Genomic DNA, 24,004 nt, shown 5'->3' with positions numbered 1-24,004 from the left:
ATGGCCTGTAAGAGCTGTGCAGGGAGATGCGGCTCTCTCTGTGCAGGGAGATCGCCTGTAAGAGCTGTGCAGGGAGATGGCCTGTAAGAGCTGTGCAGGGAGATGGCCTGTAAGAGCTGTGCAGGGAGATGGCCTGTAAGAGCTGTGCAGGGAGATGCGGCTCTCTCTGTGCAGGGAGATGGCCTGTAAGAGCTGTGCAGGGAGATGGCCTGTAAGAGCTGTGCAGGGAGATGGCCTGTAAGAGCTGTGCAGGGAGATGGCCTGTAAGAGCTGTGCAGGGAGATGGCCTGTAAGAGCTGTGCAGGGAGATGGCCTGTAAGAGCTGTGCAGGGAGATGTAGCTCTCTCTGTGCAGGGACATGGCCTGTAAGAGCTGTGCAGGGAGATGCGGCTCTCTCTGTGCAGGGAGATCGCCTGTAAGAGCTGTGCAGGGAGATGGCCTGTAAGAGCTGTGCAGGGAGATGGCCTGTAAGAGCTGTGCAGGGAGATGGCCTGTAAGAGCTGTGCAGGGAGATGGCCTGTAAGAGCTGTGCAGGGAGATGGCCTGTAAGAGCTGTGCAGGGAGATGGCCTGTAAGAGCTGTGCAGGGAGATGGCCTGTAAGAGCTGTGCAGGGAGATGGCCTGTAAGAGCTGTGCAGGGAGATGGCCTGTAAGAGCTGTGCAGGGAGATGGCCTGTAAGAGCTGTGCAGGGAGATGGCCTGTAAGAGCTGTGCAGGGAGATGGCCTGTAAGAGCTGTGCAGGGAGATGGCCTGTAAGAGCTGTGCAGGGAGATGGCCTGTAAGAGCTGTGCAGGGAGATGGCCTGTAAGAGCTGTGCAGGGAGATGGCCTGTAAGAGCTGTGCAGGGAGATGGCATGTAAGAGCTGTGCAGGGAGATGCAGCTCTCTCTGTGCAGCGAGATGCAGCTCTCTCTGTGCAGGGAGATGGCTTGTAAGAGCTGTGCAGGGAGATGCAGCTCTCTCTGTGCAGGGAGATCACCTGTAAGAGCTGCGCAGGGAGATGGCCTGTAAGAGCTGTGCAGGGAGATGACCTGTAAGAGCTGTGCAGGGAGATCGCCTGTAAGATCTGTGCAGGGAGATGCAGCTCTCTCTGTGCAGGGAGATGGCCTGTGAGAGCTGTGCAGGGAGATGGCCTGTAAGAGCTGTGCAGGGAGATGGCCTGTAAGAGCTGTGCAGGGAGATGGCCTGTAAGAGCTGTGCAGGGAGATGCGGCTCTCTCTGTGCAGGGAGATGGCCTGTAAGAGCTGTGCAGGGAGATGGCCTGTAAGAGCTGTGCAGGGAGATGGCCTGTAAGAGCTGTGCAGGGAGATGCAGCTTCTCTCTGTGCAGGGAGATGGCCTGTAAGAGCTGTGCAGGGAGATGCGGCTCTCTCTGTGCAGGGAGATCGCCTGTAAGAGCTGTGCAGGGAGATGGCCTGTAAGAGCTGTGCAGGGAGATGGCCTGTAAGAGCTGTGCAGGGAGATGGCCTGTAAGAGCTGTGCAGGGAGATGGCCTGTAAGAGCTGTGCAGGGAGATGGCCTGTAAGAGCTGTGCAGGGAGATGGCCTGTAAGAGCTGTGCAGGGAGATGGCCTGTAAGAGCTGTGCAGGGAGATGGCCTGTAAGAGCTGTGCAGGGAGATGGCCTGTAAGAGCTGTGCAGGGAGATGGCCTGTAAGAGCTGTGCAGGGAGATGGCCTGTAAGAGCTGTGCAGGGAGATGGCCTGTAAGAGCTGTGCAGGGAGATGGCCTGTAAGAGCTGTGCAGGGAGATGGCCTGTAAGAGCTGTGCAGGGAGATGGCCTGTAAGAGCTGTGCAGGGAGATGGCCTGTAAGAGCTGTGCAGGGAGATGGCCTGTAAGAGCTGTGCAGGGAGATGCAGCTCTCTCTGTGCAGGGAGATGGCCTGTAAGAGCTGTGCAGGGAGATGCAGCTCTCTCTGTGCAGGGAGATGGCCTGTAAGAGCTGCGCAGGGAGATGTAGCTCTCTCTGTGCAGGGAGATGGCCTGTAAGAGCTGCGCAGGGAGATGTCGCTCTTACAGACTGCAGGCAGGTGGCGCGGGCGGACCTCTAGTCACTGCTATCCCGAGCGGTTTGGCATTGTCTCAGGCTCACGGTTTCTGATGTGCAATAACTCTTTCTGAATACAGGGATAACACACATGTCAGACCGTGAGGTAGCGTTACATGACGGAGGTGCATGGTTACCCTTTTGATAGAAAGGAGCCCTCTTAGCACTTTCAATCTTCACATTGAATTTGCCCAGCTTAGCCTTTGGTGGTAAATATATATAGATAAGGCCGCCCAACAGACTGGACACGGTCAGCTTCTCTTTAGTGACGTGAAGTTTCTGTGTGACCACTGGGGGGCGACACACAGGGTTACACTCGATCAGGTTATCAGTGTGGCATCCAATCTGCACCTAGGAGATAAAGCGCACAAAGATCAGGAACGAGGTTTTATGTACAGCGCTCCATTCCAGGCACGTTACCCATGTTATTTACCAAAAAAATATACATTACAATTTGAAATTGCAGTTGATATAACTTTTATAGAACAAAAATAAAGGTTATGCATAAAAGGTCTTTCTTTATATAATCTTTGACAAAAACAAACAGAAAGGTTCCCTCATGAATGCACTCAAAACGATAAAGTATGAATAGTGAGGTATAATTTAAAAAAAATTATTAAATATTAATATTAAAAAAAATTTGTACAGAGGGGCGTACTAAGAGGGTCCAAGACCAGCCCCTAATACATACCAAAAGTAACTTCCACATCAAATGCATAAGGAAGAAGACCTAAGGGAACACTAGTATATGTATTGCCATATGGTATATAAGCTAGAATACTTAAAGATTAATTCCAAGGGAATAAGTAACTGCGTGCAGGGAAGCAGGACTATTATCTAACAACCGGAACGGTAATAACAGGACCTCTGCCAGTGCTGAGTCCAGAGGAATATAATCTAATAGCAGAAAGTGGCCAGTGTAAAATACAAAACTAGTGTCACGCATTAGTGTAAATGTATAACAACTTGTGGTAACAACACAAGCACACATCGGTGAATGATAATCACCTACACATGTAAACAGCATAATCCATAGATAAATGAAGACAGCATGATAAAGGGATTGGATCCTAAACAGGGCATAAAGTATGCATAGGTAGAGCCCAGAGGCCCAGAGACCGTATCCAGTTATAGCCTCTTACACCATATATACAGTAACACTACAAAATGTATGATAGATAAATGTATATTGGATAATATGGTAGGATCATCACAGATAAATACGAAAAATGATAAATATCGCTATATAGTCCTCAAAGTAAAGGCAGACACTTAGTTAGTATATACAGTGACGTGTAGGAACACATGCTGATAATAGGTGAATGCACTCACAGTGCGTATTGGAAAACACGTGCAGCAGTAGTAATAATTGCTGCCAGTACCCGCTGTTACACGGAATCAAAGTACCCCTAGTAAGCCACATTGAAAACATGGTAACACTCTATTACACAAAGGGGAGGGGTACAGACATTATACTTAGCTTGGTGTCCATACAGTTAGGCTTTTCTCACTGCCCATGGAAGAGACAGGAGCTCCGACAACAGTGTACTGTAGCTAGCAAGTGTATCCGGTGCTGCTGAGTCACCTATTATCAGCATGTGTTCCTACACGTCACTGTATATACTAACTAAGTGTCTGCCTTTACTTTGAGGACTATATAGCGATATTTATCATTTTTCGTATTTATCTGTGATGATCCTACCATATTATCCAATATACATTTATCTATCATACATTTTGTAGTGTTACTGTATATATGGTGTAAGAGGCTATAACTGGATACGGTCTTTGACCTGGGCCTCTGGGCTCTACCTATGCATACTTTATGCCCTGTTTAGGATCCAATCCCTTTATCATGCTGTCTTCATTTATCTATGGATTATGCTGTTTACATGTGTAGGTGATTATCATTCACCGATGTGTGCTTGTGTTGTGACCACACGTTGTTATACATTTACACTAATACGTGACACTAGTTTTGTATTTTACACTGGCCATCTTGGCATCTACTTTCTGCTATTAGATTATATTCCTCTGGACTCAGCACTGGTAGAGGTCCTGTTATTACCGTTCCGGTTGTTAGATTATAGTCCTGCTTCACTGCACGCCGTTACTTATTCCCTTGGAATTAATCTTTAAGTATTCTAGCTTATATACCATATGGCAATACATATACTAGTGTTCCCTTAGGTCTTCTTCCTTATTCATTTGATGTGGAAGTTACTTTTGGTATGTATTAGGGGCTGGTCTTGGACCCTCTTACCACGCCTCTCTGTACAATTTTTTTTTAATATTAATATTTAATAATTTTTTTTAAATTATACCTCACTATTCATACTTTATCGTTTTGAGTGCATTCATGAGGTAGTGTGACTAATAAGAATGTGAAAAAACATCAAGTAAAATAATGCAAAATGTTTTTGATGTTATCTTGGTGATCGGCGAAATCTCAGGACCTCTAGTGGGAATTTGCTTCGAATTCCCTTTAACATACACACTTTTCCGGAATCCAGAGGGAGCGTGTAACAGGGGAGTAATCCCTGTTCAAGTAATGTGCCTTTAATCTAGCAGTGTGGGGGTTAACTGCTGGTAGTCAATTAATAAACACCACCTGCCTGATCTAGTTTGCTTACAAAAGCCTGTCTGTTGAGACAGGAAGTGACTCCTTAGCTCTGACTGAGAGCTGACCTTTGGAGAGACAGAGGAGTGTTCTTGAGACTCCCAGGAGAGTCTGACCAAAAGAACACACATCTCTGGAGCTGACCGGTCTTGAGCTCTGCCCAGCATAGCTGATTGCAAGACACCAAATAAGACTTCTAAACCTGGACGCTGATATTTTCTGTGCACGCATGGGTGCGGTTCCAGGAGAACAGAGAAGCTTACTCTACAGCAAGAAACAGAAACTGCACCTAGGTAGTGTCTCCCAGACACCCAGTGTGATGTGTATTTTACCTGTGAAGTGTGTATTCTGTCTGTATTCTTGTCCATGGGCACAGGCACTCAATAGTAGGGAACAGGGTCTGGCTTCTTACTTAGTTTACCTGCATGATCAGGCACTGTCACAGAGTACCAGCATTTCTTCCCTTTCTCACTGACATACTCCACCCTGTCCATATAGATGCTTCGGCCTACATGCCATACCCTGATTAGATAGGCTACCCTATCATCAGTATAATGTCCCTGGCTGCTGCATTTAGGGGCCATGTATCCCAGAACAGCATCCCTGACCCACTCCTCTCTACTTTCCTCCACCTCCCGCATTAAAGGCTCTGGCAGATAGGGAAAGTCATAACCGTGGGACTTACTGAACCTTTGAATAATTACCCTTAGGCATGTCATCAGTACCCACATTTGCAGTAATACATTTAGGATTCAGCTCTACTATTTTTTATCAGGTTCTGACCACAAGCCTGCCCTGGCAATACCCAGAATAGAGGTTACTCATGGGAATCCCCAAACATGGCTTCCTCCCAGCCTTGATAGGAGTCAAGCCCCATCTAAAGATCTTTCCTGTGGTTACGCATAATATCTACCTCTTGCTCCGGGGTATACTCTCCTTCCCACCAGTGGTCTATTTTGTTACCCTGCACAAGCACAAATCAGGTCCGGTCCATATGTGGAACATATTCCTGGATCCAACCACTTTAGTAAAATTTCTCTCATGGTACCCTTAGGCATGTCATCAGTACCCACATTTGCAGTAATACATTTAGGATTCACAGATAATATAGGGGAAGGTGGCCTGGGTGCTAAGGGCTTACACTCCTTTCTTATCACATCTCTAGGCACAGGAATAATAGTATGCTTGTCATCGCTATACTAGGTCGGTGCTACATTGTTCCACTTCTTGGTAGAAGCTTCTACCTCAGTTACTGGAGCAATTAAAGAGTCCTGTCTCTCAACGTTAACGGCTGAAACATAAGAATGTCCCGGTTTTATGGTTTCCTTGGTGCGGCCTCGTCCGATCAGCGCATCCACGTCCTCCTTAGGAATCGGCGGACCGGACCCCAGATCCTCAGATGTGGCTTTCACTGCAGCAGGAACAGGTGGTCCTGACCGCCGCTCACCACCAAAGATGGGTCGGTCTCCGGAACCACCACCAAATACAGGATCCTCACAGGGACCACCACCAAAGACAATGAGTTGACCTCGGGAGCAGGAACGGTGGAAGTATCGGCCGGTACCTCTGCCGCTGTCACTCCCAAGCCGCTTTTCCATCCGGAAGAAGGCATTGCTCTCTCCCTGTGAGGATCCTCCGCTGCTGCAGACTCCTCTCGATCGGGACTGGTCATCAGGGAGGTCACAGAAGAAGCTTGGCAGAACTCCGCCACACTACTATTGGCCATCTTGAAAAAGTCTGATTGCACCTGCTCCATGAGGGAGTAGTAGAAGGACTTGGCACCTCCAATGCTGGCCGGCGTGGAGATAGGTAAGTCCAGCATTGGTTGGCAGGGCAGTGCAGTACTTACACTCTTAAAGGGAAGGAGGCTCACTCCCCTGGCGTTGGCTCTGAGTGACTCCGCTCCTGAGTCAGGACTCTTACTGTAGTACTTCCCGCAAAGGTTGATTACCGGAGCATTTTGGTCAGGGTGGAAAAGGTCATAGATTAGAGCCATAGAGTCTCTCTCTGCGTCCGCAGAAGAATTCTCCACCAGCGCCTGTAGCTTTTTTTGATCAATTGGGTTAGGGTCCGCATCTCCTGGGGTGTAGTGTAGAACCAGGCTTGTCAAAGGCCTTCAGCACCGGCTGAAGGCAGGGCATATCACTTCGCCTGCAGCAGGACATGACATCCATCTCACCTCCTGGCTGGTCACACAGCAGACACAGGAGTTACAGGAAATATTTGCCATTTAGGTGGAGCAGCAGGAGTCCTCCTGGTAGCTCGAATCGCTGGGCAATCTGTTCAGCCATGTCTGCTTAGTATAGCAACGATCAAGGGTAGGCACAGTCCTGGTTTTCTCTGTCACCAAGTGCGTTTCTTGGGTGTGATAACTGCATCTGGCCACACCCCATGTGGTGACAGTTAAGTCTGGGTCTCCTCCCCCTGGTGGATCCAGGAGTCCCAGACACTCCAGAAAGGGCGTGGCTATGGCTTTCGCGCCAAACCGATTTGGTGGGAACCGTTTGCAGCCATCAGGATCCTCTGTTGGGACCCTGAATTCAATGTGTGCATGCTGGCAGTTCCTTCTTGGGGGTTCTATCGTTTCAAGACTCCTCCCAGGTAACACCACATGCACTTTCTTTCTCTGTGGGGAGTACACACTGGCAGTCCCAATCATGAGTGGTTCTGTGTCCCAAGATGACACTCTGGCGATGCTACATGTACTCTGCTGATACCATGACTATGGTCTCTAGTCACAACTCAGTACAGCAACAGTTCCACTGTGACCCCATTCACTGGCACCCCAAATGGAATAATCCTGGTGTCAGCCCCAGTTAGAGATTATTGTGATGAGCAAGGGTAACCAGGCTTCATAATAAAGGTTAAACCCTCTGGTGGCCTATGGGTCCCTGGCAGCTATCTAGCACTATAAGCCAGGGGGCCAGGTATCTTTACATGCACAGTTAAAGTGTCCCGGCTTTTCCACTTTCCATGTTCCCTTTACCCCAGACTCATGAAACTTGCTGTGTGTAAGTTTTGGGTGGGATATTTGGGTAAGATTGGAATTATTTTGTTTGCAGGAGTTCAGGGGCCAGACCTACCAGTAGTACCTTAATTCTGCCCGGCGACCAAGCATGATTTGCTGGTACGTGTCTAGAATTACCCCGGGGCTATCCAGCATCCCCCAGACTCATAGTTTGACCCCTGATATCTCAGTCCTAAATCCAGTACAGTCATGAGTCTCCCCAAGATCTCCCATGTATTAAAATATGTTTTCCAATGTTTGGTACATTTATTATAAGGCTCCTTATGCAGCCTGCCCGGGCATCCAGCTAAGGTGCCAGCAAGTCTGCCCGGGCATCCCGTTAAGGTGCCAGCAAGTCTGCCCGGGCATCCCGTTAAGGTGCCAGCAAGTCTGCCCGGGCATCCCGTTAAGGTGCCAGCAAGTCTGCCCGGGCATCCCGTTAAGGTGCCAACAAATCTGCCCGGGCATCCCGTTAAGGTGCCAGCAAGTCTGCCCGGGCATCCCGTTAAGGTGCCAGCAAGTCTGCCCGGGCATCCCGTTAAGGTGCCAGCAAGTCTGCCCGGGCATCCCGTTAAGGTGCCAGCAAGTCTGCCCGGGCATCCCGTTAAGGTGCCAGCAAGTCTGCCCGGGCATCCCGTTAAGGTGCCAGCAAGTCTGCCCGGGCATCCAGTTAAGGTGCCAGCAAGTCTGCCCGGGCATCCCGTTAAGGTGCCAGCAAGTCTGCCCTGGCATCCCGTTAAGGTGCCAGCAAGTCTGCCCGGGCATCCCGTTAAGGTGCCAGCAAGTCTGCACAGAGTCCGTAGTTCAAAGGGGAGAGGATCTCCAGAGGTGTGAAAATATTTGGTGGGCGAGGAAAGGTGAATGGCCAGGTCCGGACTACAAAGGGCACCCCGTGGTGACAACTTTTTGTAGTTGCCAAACTTGGTGGAGCCGGCCCTGCATGTGACAATGAGTTAGCCAAGGAGGATGCAGACATAGAGTCTTCTCCCCTTAGCTAAAATCATATTTCCTGCTCAGCTGGCTTTGAGCGTGCTTGGCACGCCTACTCCTATGATGTCCGCCAAGGGACTAGCCCCTCTTTCTATTGGCTGGCGGGGAGGAATTCCCACGCTCCAATTGGCTGCTTCTTCCCCCTCCATTCTGGGAATAGCCCAGCGGAGTGTACAGTATGTAAGGTGCTGACCAAAAGAGTGAGTGGGGGCAACCAATGATGAGTCGATGAGGTAGGGCAGCTTTTCAAAGTTGCTCTGTTCGAAATAGCAGAGCGACCGGCTTAGTTTTGAAGCCTGAAATGTTTGCCTCAGAGAGACTAAGTCAGATATGAGGACCAAGTTCTCATGTTAGAACGCAGTGGTCGGGGCTGGGAACTGAAGCCGAAAAGAGGACTAGGAGAGCTGGGGCTATATCCCGGTCAGGGTAAGCTCATCCAAGTGGGCGCCCTGCACCTAGGAAAGCCTAGATTTCCCCCCCAGAGCCCCAGTAAGTATATTTGTAACTGATCCTTGTGTATTTCTTCTTGTTGTACGTGGGTTTACCAAAATAAATTTGTTTTTACTATCTTGCAGTGTCTAATGAATGATCCCGGTAATATATAAATGGTGTACAAAGTACCTGGTCTCCCATGACAATTATAATGCCCAGCTGTATGGTGGGCTGATGCTATAACTGTCCCCAAGTTGTCCTCTCAGCAGGGCCTCCAAATGTAACACCCCTATCTCCCCCACCCCCCGACGGGAGAATTTTAGGTAGGTAGATATGTGTTTGTGGTGCTCACCTGTTGGTTGCCAGGAGGCCGAGTCTCCGCGATGTAGGGAGCTTGGGGTACAGCATCTCTAGGATGGTGCAGCACCTCCACCTGTAGGGTTCTGCCATAGGCAGGGGCTCATCCCCACAGGAACTTCCATAGAACAATGAAGTGCCAGCAGAAGTACAACTGGGATTATTGGGGTAGCATCAGACACAGCACATCCTGTATCCATCTCATGCAAGAGCTGTACATCCCCTGGGCCAAACTTAACCCAGGTTAGATGATACCTTGCAGCTTGCGGGGGCTTCCTGCTGTAGACATCCTGGCCCAGGAGTATCTTCCTTTCCCTGGCAGGACAGGACTAGGCCTCCCAGGGGCTTGAGGCCCGCAGGCTAGTCTGAAGACCCTCACCCCCCAAGGGGCAAGGCAGGAACTCCCTAACAAAGACTAGGACTGAAACTCTCACTTCCTCCAGGGTAGACCACAGGACCCACCCCCTAAGGGGTTAGGCTAGACACAGCCAGAACAGAACAGAGAACTCATGCATAGCTCCTGGCCCAGGCATACCACCCTTCTTTGGGCAGGATAGGTCTAGGCAACCCAGGGCTTGAGCTCCCCTGGCTAGTCTGGACAACCTCACCCCCCAAGGGGCAAGGAAGAGCAGCCAGAACTGAGCGAGACACAGAATCAGGACAGAGAACTCTCTAAATTTGCATGGGAGACACCTTTTATAGCAAGAGTGTGGCTAGCTCCTATGACCCAATAACTGGGCGGGTATCACCAGAGGAAGCCGACACCCCTAGCATGTGACTCCAACCGTTTTCTGGCAGGTGCCTGAAAACTGCAACAAACTAACATAGGGGAGAGGAAGCTCACATGCTAGGCCATGTGAGAGGGGACTAACCGTAGCACTGCCGGCCATTACCAGGACTTACAATACTAGGGTATAGAAATATAGCACACTGCTACATACATACATACATACATATGTAATGGTTTTTCTGGCCCGGCCTGACCCACCCAATCTCACATTGGCCCCTGTGGTCTAACCGGTCCCAATTACAGTGTGGTAGTGTCTGGTGGTGCACCTGTTGGCTACAGGACTCCTGAGTCTCCCGCATGATGGTGTGTGGGGAGGACCCGTCCAGACAGGCAGCTGAGGTAGTGTGCTGAGTCCTACCTAGTTCCAGTGCAGCGCCTCCACCTCATCAGGGTCCCTTCGGTCACTTGGGGATGGTCCTGACGAGGAACTCCTCTGTGGTGCTCCTCTCTGTACATTCACTCCACACATGTACACGAGAGGGTTTTGGATTGAGAACATCTTTATTGCCTGAGTGGGCTAGCTGCCCCTCGCAGTAGATTTTCTAGCCACTCATATTCAGTCAGTGCTTCCCTTTGAAAGGTGTAGTTCTCCTTAAATAGGGATTCCCTATCCCCGCAGGGATCTCTGCCCTGTGCCAGGTCCCTGGACACAGTCTCCTCTTCAGTTACTATAACATAACCATCTGCTAGAACTTGCACTCAGATAGAACACAGAACTCGACTCAGAACTAACTTTTAGACACAGTGCTGTGCCTTATGTACACTCTGGAAGCTGACACACCTCTGACATCACTAACCATGGAGTCAGAGCATGTGACCACTCCCATCCATACACAGGGCACCCCACCAGGGTGTGAGGGCAAACCTCCATAATTACTGCTGGCATGCCCACAACTTACCAGGCCTTACTGTCAGCAGGAGAGATGACTGTAGCCATTTTACATGACCGCTACACATACATACATACATATATAGCACACTGCTGCATACATACATACTTACATACATACATACATACATACATACATACATACATACATACATAGCCTGCATGCTGAAGAGCACACAAGTCAGTTGCTGGTACTGCACATTATAGGGAGAAGGCAGGATAAATGTCCATCTATCTATATGGGTGATATGCTATATGGTATTTCTGCCTTGGAAGGCACGTTAGATGGTGCACGTTAGATGGTGCAGGGTTCTGCTTGTTAAAACCCTCAAGACACTGACAACGTTTTAAAAGCTTTTAAATGTGCCCATAATATTAGTTAAATATTACCCATCCTAGGCACGCATAATGAAAAGGTCAGTTATTAAAAGTATTATTCGTCTATATGTGCTGTCTGGGTATTCACCAGGCTGCTGTAGGCTTGGAATTTAACTCAATACAACCTGTATGTTACATGGCAGCAGTTACAGGCACAGTGATCACAGCTCTCTCTCTTTAGTGACAGTGCAACTCTGTGCCCTGGTCTCCCCCAGACTGCTATCATTCCCCCTGACCCGCAGCATGAAGCCCTGAAAAGAACCAATGGTAGTCTGCAAGTAAGCAGAACCGTTACAGTTCTAAAGAACCTATAAAAGCAACAGTGTGCCGAGTGTGTTTCCCTTTAGTACTTCCTAAAATAGTATCTCCCTGCTACTTGTTACAGCCCCATGGTTACTTGTGTGACTGTCTCGTTTACTGGGCCATATGATCAATGCCACTACGATGACACGAACGTGAAAACATCTCTACATACTGTAAGTACATTTAGGGAATACCAAATCTTCAGCTGTTGTGGCTGATCTTAAACCAAGCCTTAACTGCTAACCCCATTTCTTTGTTTAACACACCTTCCTTCTTACACTAATCCTCCTTAGTTTTGGATCCAATATATTGCAGCAAGGCTGGAGTATTATATTTGTTACTCAGGGAATATTTTTCCTTCATGCTCCCCCTGGGTTGTGAGAACATATATCGCTCCTCTGGGACCAGTGAAGCCAGTCCTTTCCAGAGGGTTTGAGCAGGGGTTACAACCTTTTATACACGTGTTATTTGCACTATCATTTGTCACTTATATTCACGCACTTTAGTATTATAAGTATATATATTATATTCACGCACTTTAGTATTATAAGTATATATATTATTCATTCACTTATAGATTGGTGAACACTAGTATTTTTTCCGCGCCTGTTTTTACACTATCACCTTGTCACTCAGGGAATATTGACATGTATTTTGTATACCTGGAGACCGGCAGAAGTCACTGAAGCAGGAAAGGTAAATATAGCGGATGTTTTAGGTGACAGATAAAGGCCAGTGCTTCTCCAAGCAAAATCCCGCGATCCTGAAAAACACCAAACACATTCTGAAATAACCGCACTGGATATATTGTAACAATCAAGGTTATGGAAAAAAGAACTCTATGGGCCCATGTTAACTTAGCAGTGCTACGCCATGACTCCTCCTAGCACTGCTTAGTGATTAAAATGTCAATATGTCATTGTGTGAATCAAATACATAGGATATTTCTCTATCTATGTTATAATAAATCCCTAAAAGCCAAATGATTAGCAGTGTCTTTATTAAGGCCTCGTCCATAGTGCAAGATACGGAGCGAGCTACATAGCTTGCGCTACAAACAAACATGTGTATTCCAAAGCGCACGGCCGTAATGAGTGCGACCTTGCAGAGGAGACAAACTAGTTTGCTATTGCAGCGAGACAGCCTGGTCATGTGAGCGGCTAACAGCCAATGAAAATTTAGTAAGCTATTCTGCCTGGATACTGTTCAAATTACTTTTTAAAAGAGTTCAGTTGCGCTTGCTGTGAGAATATGGATATCTCAACTATTGAAAATTTGATTTCTGAGGTTTACAAACGTGAACCTTTAATTCATACCATGACAGAAATATCTGATAATTTATGGAGAGAAATTTCTGATGTATTGTCCATTATTTGTGTAACACATGTCCCCCCCCCTCCCTCCCCCTCCCCCCCCCCCCCCCCACCCTCTGGGAGATTTCACTGCTACACAGTGTGCTATGGTGGGCTTACAGTGGATCTGAGTCTCCTGTGGTGTTGTGGAGGAGAACAGGACAGACTTCTGGGGTAGTAACTGATTCGTAGTCACGGTGACAGCGCCTCCATCTCTTGTAGGCCCCAGGTATGTGGAGACAATCCCTGCAGGAGAACTCACTTCTCCTTCCCCTAATATATTGTAGTCTCAGGCAGGAAGGTATATTTGAACAGGATCACTTTATTTGGTTAAACACTACAGATGGTCAGCATACACAGCACACACAGCATACACAGCATACACAGCACACACAGCTCACACAGCACACACAGCACACACAGCATACACAGCACACACAGCATACACAGCATACACAGCACACACAGCTCACACAGCACACACAGCACACACAGCTCACACAGCATACACAGCATACACAGCACACACAGCTCACACAGCACACACAGCACACACAGCACACACAGCACACACAGCACACACAGCATACACAGCACACACAGCTCACACAGCACACACAGCACACACAGCTCACACAGCATACACAGCATACACAGCACACACAGCTCACACAGCACACACAGCACACACAGCTCACACAGCACACACAGCACACACAGCACACACAGCACACACAGCACACACAGCATACACAGCACACACAGCACACACAGCATACACAGCACACACAGCACACACAGCACACACAGCACACACAGCACACACAGCATACACAGCACACACAGCATACACAGCATACACAGCACACACAGCTCACACAGCATACACAGCACACACAGCATACACAGCATACACAGCACACACAGCTCACACAGCACACACAGCACACACAGCTCACACAGCATACACAGCATACACAGCACACACAGCTCACACAGCACACACAGCACACACAGCACACACAGCACACACAGCACACACAGCACACACAGCACACACAGCACACACAGCACACACAGCTCACACAGCATACACAGCATACACAGCACACACAGCTCACACAGCACACACAGCACACACAGCTCACACAGCACACACAGCACACACAGCACACACAGCACACACAGCACACACAGCTCACACAGCACACACAGCACACACAGCTCACACAGCACACACAGCACACACAGCTCACACAGCACACACAGCACACACAGCTCACACAGCACACACAGCACACACAGCACACACAGCACACACAGCACACACATCATACACAGCACACACAGCTCACACATCATACACAGCACACACAGCATACACAGCACACACAGCTCACACAGCTCACACAGCACACACAGCTCACACAGCACACACAGCACACACAGCTCACACAGCACACACAGCACACACAGCACACACAGCACACACAGCACACACAGCACACACAGCACACACAGCACACACAGCATACACAGCATACACAGCTCACACATCATACACAGCACACACAGCACACACAGCTCACACAGCACACACAGCATACACAGCACACACAGCTCACACAGCTCACACAGCACACACAGCACACACAGCACACACAGCACACACAGCACACACAGCACACACAGCACACACAGCACACACAGCATACACAGCACACACAGCACACACAGCTCACACAGCTCACACAGCACACACAGCACACACAGCACACACAGCTCACACAGCACACACAGCTCACACAGCATACACAGCACACACAGCTCACACAGCACACACAGCACACACAGCACACACAGCTCACACAGCACACACAGCACACACAGCTCACACAGCACACACAGCACACACAGCTCACACAGCACACACAGCTCACACAGCTCACACAGCACACACAGCACACACAGCTCACACAGCTCACACAGCATACACAGCATACACAGCATACACAGCATACACAGCTCACACAGCATACACAGCACACACAGCACACACAGCTCACACAGCACACACAGCACACACAGCACACACAGCTCACACAGCTCACACAGCTCACACAGCATACACAGCATACACAGCATACACAGCATACACAGCACACAGCACACACAGCACACACAGCACACACAGCAAACACAGCAAACACAGCATACACAGCACACACAGCACACACAGCTCACACAGCTCACACAGCTCACACATCTCACACAGCATACACATCATACACAGCATACACAGCTCACACAGGTCACACAGCACACACAGCACACACAGCTCACACAGCTCACACAGCACACACAGCTCACACAGCACACACAGCACACACAGCACACACAGCATACACAGCATACACAGCACACAAAGCACACACAGCACACACAGCTCACACAGCACACACAGCACACAGCACACACAGCACACACAGCACACACAGCACACACAGCTCACACAGCTCACACATCATACACAGCATACACATCATACACAGCATACACAGCTCACACAGCTCACACATCATACACAGCATACACATCATACACAGCATACACAGCTCACACAGCACACACAGCTCACACAGCACACACAGCTCACACAGCACACACAGCACACACAGCTCACACAGCTCACACAGCTCACACATCATACACAGCATACACAGCATACACAGCTCACACAGCTCACACATCATACACAGCATACACATCATACACAGCATACACAGCTCACACAGCACACACAGCTCACACAGCACACACAGCACACACAGCTCACACAGCTCACACAGCATACACATCATACACAGCATACACAGCTCACACAGCATACACAGCTCACACAGCATACACAGCTCACACAGCTCACACAGCTCACACAGCTCACACAGCTCACACAACTCACACAGCATACACAGCTCACACAGCATACACAGCTCACACAGCTCACACAGCTCACACAGCTCACACAGCTCACAAAACTCACACAGCATACACAGCTCACACAGCTCACACAGTGGTTACAGGCAGTTCTTGGGGCTTCACCCTCAGGGTGTTCCCTGGACCCCCACTGCAGGTACAGGGCCCCCAGAGCAGTCCTTGCTCTTCCCTGACTCCCTATTACAGCCAGGGTTATGGTCTCACTCCTAACTCCCCAAGGGGAGAAGGCAGTGAGTGCACAGCCAATCCACACTTCTGGATGAAAACCTGTCTCTCAGGGGTAGACAACTAACTCAATTTGGGGTGTGCAGCTCCTTAAGAACAAGGGAAGCAGGAACCATGTCTGAAGCCCTGATTGGCCGCAAACAGGCATAGTCCCTCCGCCTTCCCTGTGACTCACTGAAGCTGCTGTGCGTGAGGAAAACCCATGATTACTCCTAGCAGGCCTGCTCTTACCAGGGCTTACTGCGGGAAGGGCAGACTGGTAGCCAAGGAAACCAGTTCTGGCTACACGTGTGTGTGTGTGTGTGTGTGTGTGTGTGTGTGTGTGTGTGTGTGTGTGTGTGTGTGTGTGTGTGTGTGTGTGTGTGTGTGTGTGTGTGTGTGTGTGTGTGTGTATATATATATATGTATATATGTATATATATCTCAAAGACATTATTACCATCCTCACGTCCGGTAAAGAAAGACTGCACTCACTTAAGTATAAATAAACATCTGTATTAGGCATCAGTACAAAATGAAAGGCCGCCCAATCCGACGTTTCAGGCCTGGAGCAGGACCTTTTTCAAGGGGGTGCAAAAACAGACTTGCCGACAAACATATATATACCCTCACCTCACGTGACCAAAACACCTGTGAAGCCTTACCTACAAGATAAGAACCTGCGAAAATCACCTAACCGGTGTGTGGAAGGAGAGATCGCCATCTTTCAATTTGGCCCAGTATTAGAAGAGGAGATTACACAAGCGCTCCTCAAATTAAAACTAAGCAGCCAATGTGGACCTGACTTACTACAATCTAGGTTCCTAAGACTTGGTGCCCCAGCAATTGCTAAACCAATTGCTTCCATAGTCAACTCTATCCTGTCTGCAGGCCATATCCCTAAGACCTGGAAAACTGCCAGAGTTGTCCCAATCTTCAAAAGTGGGGATAAAAACACTGTCTCAAACTACAGGCCAATCTCCCTTCTCCCAATCCTATCCAAAGTCATGGGAAAATGTGTCCACTCCCAATTAAGCGATTACTATACCAAGACAAATTTCCCTAGCCAATTCCAATCTGGGTTTCGTCCCAAACACTCCACCGTAACTACCCTGCTAAAAGTTTGCAATGAAATCCAGTGTGGAATGGAACGGGGACAACTCACTGGTGCAGTATTCCTAGATTTTGCAAAGGCTTTTGACACAGTTGATCATGCTATCCTGCTTAACAAACTCCAGAGCTCTGGAATAGGGAAGCATGCTTTAAACTGGTTTCAGTCCTACCTATCAGGAAGATCCCAACATGTGTCTATCTCAGGCTCTAACTCCAACCCCAACCCCTTGGATATCACCTGTGGTGTCCCGCAAGGCTCTGTTCTGGGGCCCCTACTCTTCTCAGTGTTCATCAATGATCTTCCCACAGCTTGTCAGGAAGCCTCAATACACATGTATGCAGATGACACAATCCTATATGCGCACAGCCATAGCCTCTCTGACCTTGAACACATACTTCAGTCTGACTTTTTGAGACTCGAAAACTGGATCTCCCAAAACAAACTGTTTTTAAACACTGACAAGACTGTAACAATGGTATTTGGGACCAAGACTACATTTTTAAAGCTTCCAGTGACTGAGCTCCAGATCAGAACCATCGCTAACACCACCCTAACCCCTGTTACTAGTTTTAAATACCTGGGCATATGGTTTGACTCCCACTTAATATTCGGAATTCATATTGATACCCTGACATCCAAAACCTATGCCAAACTAGGGGTACTTTACAGGAACAAATCCTCCCTAAGCCTGCTGGTCAGAAATCATATCACACAGCAGATGCTAATGCCAATTATCGACTATGGAGACATAGTATATGGCTCGGCACCCCAAACCCACCTTAGCAAACTTGACACCCTCTACAATTCAATTTGTCATTTCGTTCTCCAATGCAACTACAACACACATCACTGCGAAATGCTCAAAGAACTAGATTGGTCATCACTTGAGTCTAGGCGCAAAGTTCACCTTACCTGTCTTGCCTTCAAATACTTTCTGGGCAAGCTACCCATCTATCTGAACAAGCTCCTCACCCCTACCACATGCAGCACCTATCACCTGAGATCAGACTCCAAAAGACTGTTCATGGTCCCAAGGCTCAACAAAGTATCTGGCCGTTCCTCCTTCTCTTACCGTGCACCCCAAAACTGGAACAACCTACCGGAGACTCTCACAGCCACCACCAGTCTAAGTTCTAAATCTAAGGCTGTCTCACATTTTAACCTGGTCTGTAACTGTTTCATACGTCCATAATGTATCTCTAACAGTGCATGCAATGTCTTGTATATAATGTATACCCTGTTCATTTATGTAACTGTATTTGTAACCATGTATTATTTGTCATTAACTATGTCCAGTAGTGTACACGAAATCCAGGGGGAGCATGGGGAAGAAATAAGAAATAAAACAAAATCTAAATGCAGCAGAATAACAATGGGAAAAAATGAGTTTCCAAAATCTTGGCTCTATAGAAATGACTACTCACAAGATGTAAGAGTCACAACAGCAGGGTTGACTATTAGTCAGTGGTGGGTATGTGATGTGGTTGTCATCATGGTGGTTCAGGTGCTCAGGAGGAAGTGGCCCAAATGCAAGAGAGAGAACAAACTGGCATAGCGCAGATCAACCAAGGTATAAAAAGTTTATCTATGTAGAAAATACACTCACAATATATAGGATAAAATCGGGCATGTCACACTTAATAAGTGTATCAGAGGATACCTGTTGCGGAGCAGTCTGGAGAGGAGTCACTGAAGGTCCAGCCCCCACCAACCGACGAAACCGGATCTGACGTCAGACGCCGAGCCGTGCGGTGACGCAGTTGAGCAGAGGCAGAGACGGATGAGCGCGGAGAGTTGCGGGATGGTGAGCCAGCTGGCTGTTGATATCCTCTGATACACTTATTAAGTGTGACATGCCCGATTTTATCCTATATATTGTGAGTGTATTTTCTACATAGATAAACTTTTTATACCTTGGGACATAGGTCCATCAAGTTCAACCAAGTATGTGAGTTCCCCAAACATCAAACCTCTGAAAAATGATTCCCATAAGACAAAAAATATAGTAACCATCCATACTGCCACAAAAGGAAAATAGGGAGTGTGAACACAAGAGGGACATACATATATACACATGAAGGAAATCTAAAAACAAATTAATCATGCCGTGTCTGATACAGTGGCGGCCGCGCGCTTATCTGATGAATGCGGCCGCCACGCGGGAAACTCCGCTAGAAACGGAGATATCGCCCGGATAAATGCGGGCAAGTAGGAGGTTAAAGACTGCAGAATCAGTGAGACAAAGCCCACAGATCCGTCAGAGCCAATAAGGACACACCACTCCGCCCAGAGGAGGCACCAACAGCGCTGTATAGCATCATTTATACATACATATATATTCATCCGCGTATAGCTTTAGTTCCTACTAGTCCATATGTACTCTACAGATATATATATACACATTTATTCTGCCATCTACTACTAGAGTTATGGCAAAACACATTGATATTATATATGTATATAGACTATATTTATATATCTACACATAACAATTGTATGAGAGTACACAGATATTAATCAGACCTTAGTGCTTGGAACCAAAACAGTTACAAAGAAACCATTCTAAGCCCTACACTGTGCAGGAAAAGAAAAAAGGAGAAAAGATGTGTAAGAGTAACAAGTCCTGATAATGATACACACATAACCATATCATGATTCTACTAATGCCTAATAAACATGTAATCAATGTTATATATTAAAAAGCACAAATATCTAAGAAACATTTATAATAAAACATAAATATGTATACATGTCACCACGTGTGACATGTATATACTGTATATATAAACAGAAAAAAAATATACAATTAGACTTAATGCTAGAAAAAGTTATATTAACTTAACTAATCTCAATATTGAAAATATATTATATTTCTTTTCATATAAATCCATGATGGAACATAATCCCACATAGGACATAACCTGTCCTCAAGTCAGAAATATCGGAGTCCAACCAAACCTGACTAGAAATACAGACAGATTCAAATGTATGCAACTATGTCACGTTTGTGAGGGTCCCTAATGGAATCTCTCCGATAGGAATGTTAATAATACAATTGGTTTTAATTGCACCTGTAAATTCTATATCCTTGGGATATTTTTTACCTCATAAATGACAGTCTGGTTCTGGCTCTGGTTCTGACTCTGATATCACACATGTAAACCAAGATGTAACCACAGATTCTTCTCGGCTGTATGCCCAAGTCTTAAATCTTGGGACCCTTGTCTAATTCAGGCGATATAACTGTAATGGCAGCCCTGGATTTCTGACACGGAGGGATATATATGCGCTCAATTAGCTATTATAAAAAATGTACCAACTCCCAGTCTACATTGATACCGATGGGTGTAGACTGTCCATACAGTAGATCCAGGACATTACCCGTCTATTCAACAGGTTCAATCTATTGCCTCCTCTAAGAGGGGCTTTTACATGTTCTACACCTGAGAAGGAGAAGTTCTGAATACCCCCCAGCGTGCATGTAGTGAAACGCCTGGATACCGGATGTGACAAATCCCTCTTTTTAATGGCACGGACATGACTCTGTTTTTTAGAGGTCTGACTGTCCGCCCTATATAGATGACATCCACACTCCAGCATATACTCTACATGACTGGTGTTGCAGTTTATAAATGTCTGGCCACTCTGTTGTGTAATAAAAAATGGCCCCGAGTCCATTCCTTGTTTATTCACAAATTTCCTTTTGGTCTTATCACCAAAAGAGAAGAAGATCTCTCCGTTCTGAAAGTCTAACCGACTCCAAAGCATCTTTCAAATCTTGTTCTTTGTACCCTCTCGCACGGAACCTGGCTACTAAATCTTGAGCCTTATTTTCAAAATTTTCTTCCGTGGAGCATAGTCATTTAAGCCTTAAAAATTGGCCCTTTGGGATCCCCTTTTTCATGGGTCTCGAGTGATTACTATTTGCCAATAGAAATGAATTCCTGGAGTTGGGCTTTCTGTATATGTCTGTCTGTATCCGTCCCTCTGGATCTATGTATAGCATGAGATCCAGATAACAGATGTGATGGATGTTATGCTCATATGTGAAGTGCAAATTATATTCGTTAGTATTCAGAGTGCTAATGAAATCTCGTAATACTTGTGAATCACCATCCCAAATGAATAACAAATCATCAATATAATGCCTGAAAACTTATTATGGTGTCTATAGGGATTACAGTTACCATAAATAAAACGTGACTCCCATAACTCCATAAATAAAACGTGACTCCCATAACTCCATAAATAAATTTGCATAAGATGGTGCAAATGATGTGCCCATAGTCGTGCCCCTAAGTTGCAGATAAAATTGTGAATCAAAACTAAAATAATTATGCGTGAGTAAAAACGTGATTGATTCCATAAGAAAAGTGCAGGTGACAAATCAGACAAGTTGAGAAATTATTGTGTAGCTTCAATACCCTGGTTATGTTTAATGATAGAATATAAGGACATAACATCCATGGTCACCCATCTGAAACTGTTTTGCCATTTAATATGCTGTATATCCTCCATTAGATCGTTTGAATCTTTAAGAAATGAGGGTAGATTTTGTACTAGAGGTTGTGTGATATAAAAACCCTTGCCAACCAGCCTCAGTTGTAAAAAGTTAAAACAACCAGAGATTCCGAAAAAATAGTCCTCAGAAATCCATTAGCATTACTCTTAAGGAGAACCTATTGTTATTTCTTAAAGCATTACTGCATGGTTCATTAAAGTAGAGCACCCATTAGGGATTATTTCCCTTATATCTGACTGTCGTTCTTGCTATATGGGGAGTTCACACAGGACTATGGCATTTTTTCCGAAGCTAATGGATTTCAGAGGACTATTTTTTCGGAATCTCTTGTCGCTTTTACTTTTTACAACTGAGGCTGGTTGGCAAGGTTTTTTGTTATATATTGTTTCGTTATTTGATTGGGATTGATATCACTCTACAACGTTGGAGAGACTGTTTATATTCATATTTACAAGATATTATACACTTTAGTGGATTATTTTTCATGATGGATGAACCCCAAGAGGATAATGTCCAGGAGCTTATGTACAGAGATGAAGTGATCATACTAAACGTAGGAGGCGGGCCGAACATGTTTTTGATGAAAGTGGGGGCGTTTTCTGCGAGGAACCATCCGATTTGATTACTTATTTTCAAAAACTTGAGAAACTATTAACGACTAATGTGAGACTATGGTGGGACGTACCTACCCTAGAGAACTATATAAGGGTCACCAGAATACCAAGGGGCTTAAGAATAAAAAATCCCCCACATGTGGTTTCAATGATAAAGAATTTGAGAATAAGTGGAGATCAGTGTTGGTTGAATGCTCCTTTTATTTAATGAAAATCCTCATTAAGCGTAAAAGTGAAGAGAAAAATAAATAAAATGGTTACAGGCCAAACTTAAATCATTTGATCATATGGAGCATTTTACCAATAATGACCTTATATTATCACAAAACGTAGACGAGGTGTAGAAGGTAATAATGGATATAAGTAAAATAAGTTTGAGGGGGATAAGCAGGACTAAATCAGAAATCAGGTCTATATTTGGCAGAAAACATCTATTCCCCAATATGAATAAGAACACAAATAGATCCAAGTCTCCCACCGACCACAAAACGAGAGGGAAAAAGCAGCAAATAACGCCCCCAAAAAATCTATTCTGAAACACCGCTGTGCGGATACATCAAGCTTCGAATCAAATGTTTCAGATGGGGAAAAATAGGGGTCCCACAGTATCATTTGAACATAGTGATGATATTTGGAGAACAAAGAAGAACACAGGGGGGTACATAGAGACTGCAATGCCGCTACCCACGGCGCCCGCTGCGGATCTTACCTCCGCTGTCGGGGCGCGCGGCACCCGGTCCCGTGGTCTCTCCTCTCTCCTTGCAGCTCCTGCTGCCCATGCGTGCCGCTGGGGTAGACCTCCACGCGCGTCTACTGTTCCGGCTTTTCCCCCGCTGGGGGTTCTCATTGGCTCCTGTCAGTATATAGTGCTACCAGCCCTGAGCTGATTGCTGAGCATAGTCAGTCTCTAGTTGTGCTTGCTACAAGCTACTTCGCAGTCTGCTCTTGTCTTCCGTTACAGACCCTCGCTTGAACCTGGACTCCCGATCTCTGGCACCCTCGAACCCCGGCTCGCCCTACGGACTTCTACCTTCTCCGCTCCTCGACTTTGGCTTTGTACACGACTACTCTTGATCTCTCCGACCCCGAATCTGGCAAGTACCTCTTCTACTCTATACTCTCCTGTCCCGAACCAGGCTATCTACACGACTCTGCTAACCGGACCCGCTCACGCGGCTGTAGGGCGGTGGTTTTCCTGTATCCCCACCTCGGCCTCGCGGTCCAGTCCGGTTTGTGGTGAGCACTCCTACTGCTGCGGCCGAGTTTATTCGAGCATTTGCCCGTTCTCGGCCGCAGCAGTAGCCTGGCGCGCGCCGGAGGGTGACGGGCGCGCGCCGAAGCAGCGGAAGAGCGCCCTCCGATCGGGGCGCTCTCCCTCCCCCTGCCGGGTC

The 24,004-nt window shown here is 47.0% G+C and overlaps 1 protein-coding gene across 1 annotated transcript in view; it reads right to left on the bottom strand.

Moving 5' to 3' along the window:
- LOC142484002 (TRPM8 channel-associated factor homolog) overlaps window positions 1–23,392 on the bottom strand; it is an 82,806-nt gene extending 59,414 nt beyond the window's left edge. The window contains exons 1-3 of the mRNA XM_075583959.1: window positions 23,323–23,392; window positions 12,473–12,594; window positions 2,182–2,395 (exon numbers count right to left, since the gene is read on the bottom strand). Coding sequence (XP_075440074.1) covers window positions 2,182–2,395; window positions 12,473–12,594; window positions 23,323–23,392 — 406 coding nt within the window. The remainder of the gene's footprint in view (window positions 1–2,181; window positions 2,396–12,472; window positions 12,595–23,322) is intronic.
- Window positions 23,393–24,004: the final 612 nt, after the last annotated feature.

The sequence above is a fragment of the Ascaphus truei genome, unplaced genomic scaffold, assembly GCF_040206685.1.
Source record: "Ascaphus truei isolate aAscTru1 unplaced genomic scaffold, aAscTru1.hap1 HAP1_SCAFFOLD_414, whole genome shotgun sequence".
NCBI lineage: Eukaryota > Metazoa > Chordata > Amphibia > Anura > Ascaphidae > Ascaphus > Ascaphus truei.
Note: the sequence above shows the minus strand (reverse complement) of the source record. Positions and strands in the feature narration are given on the sequence as shown.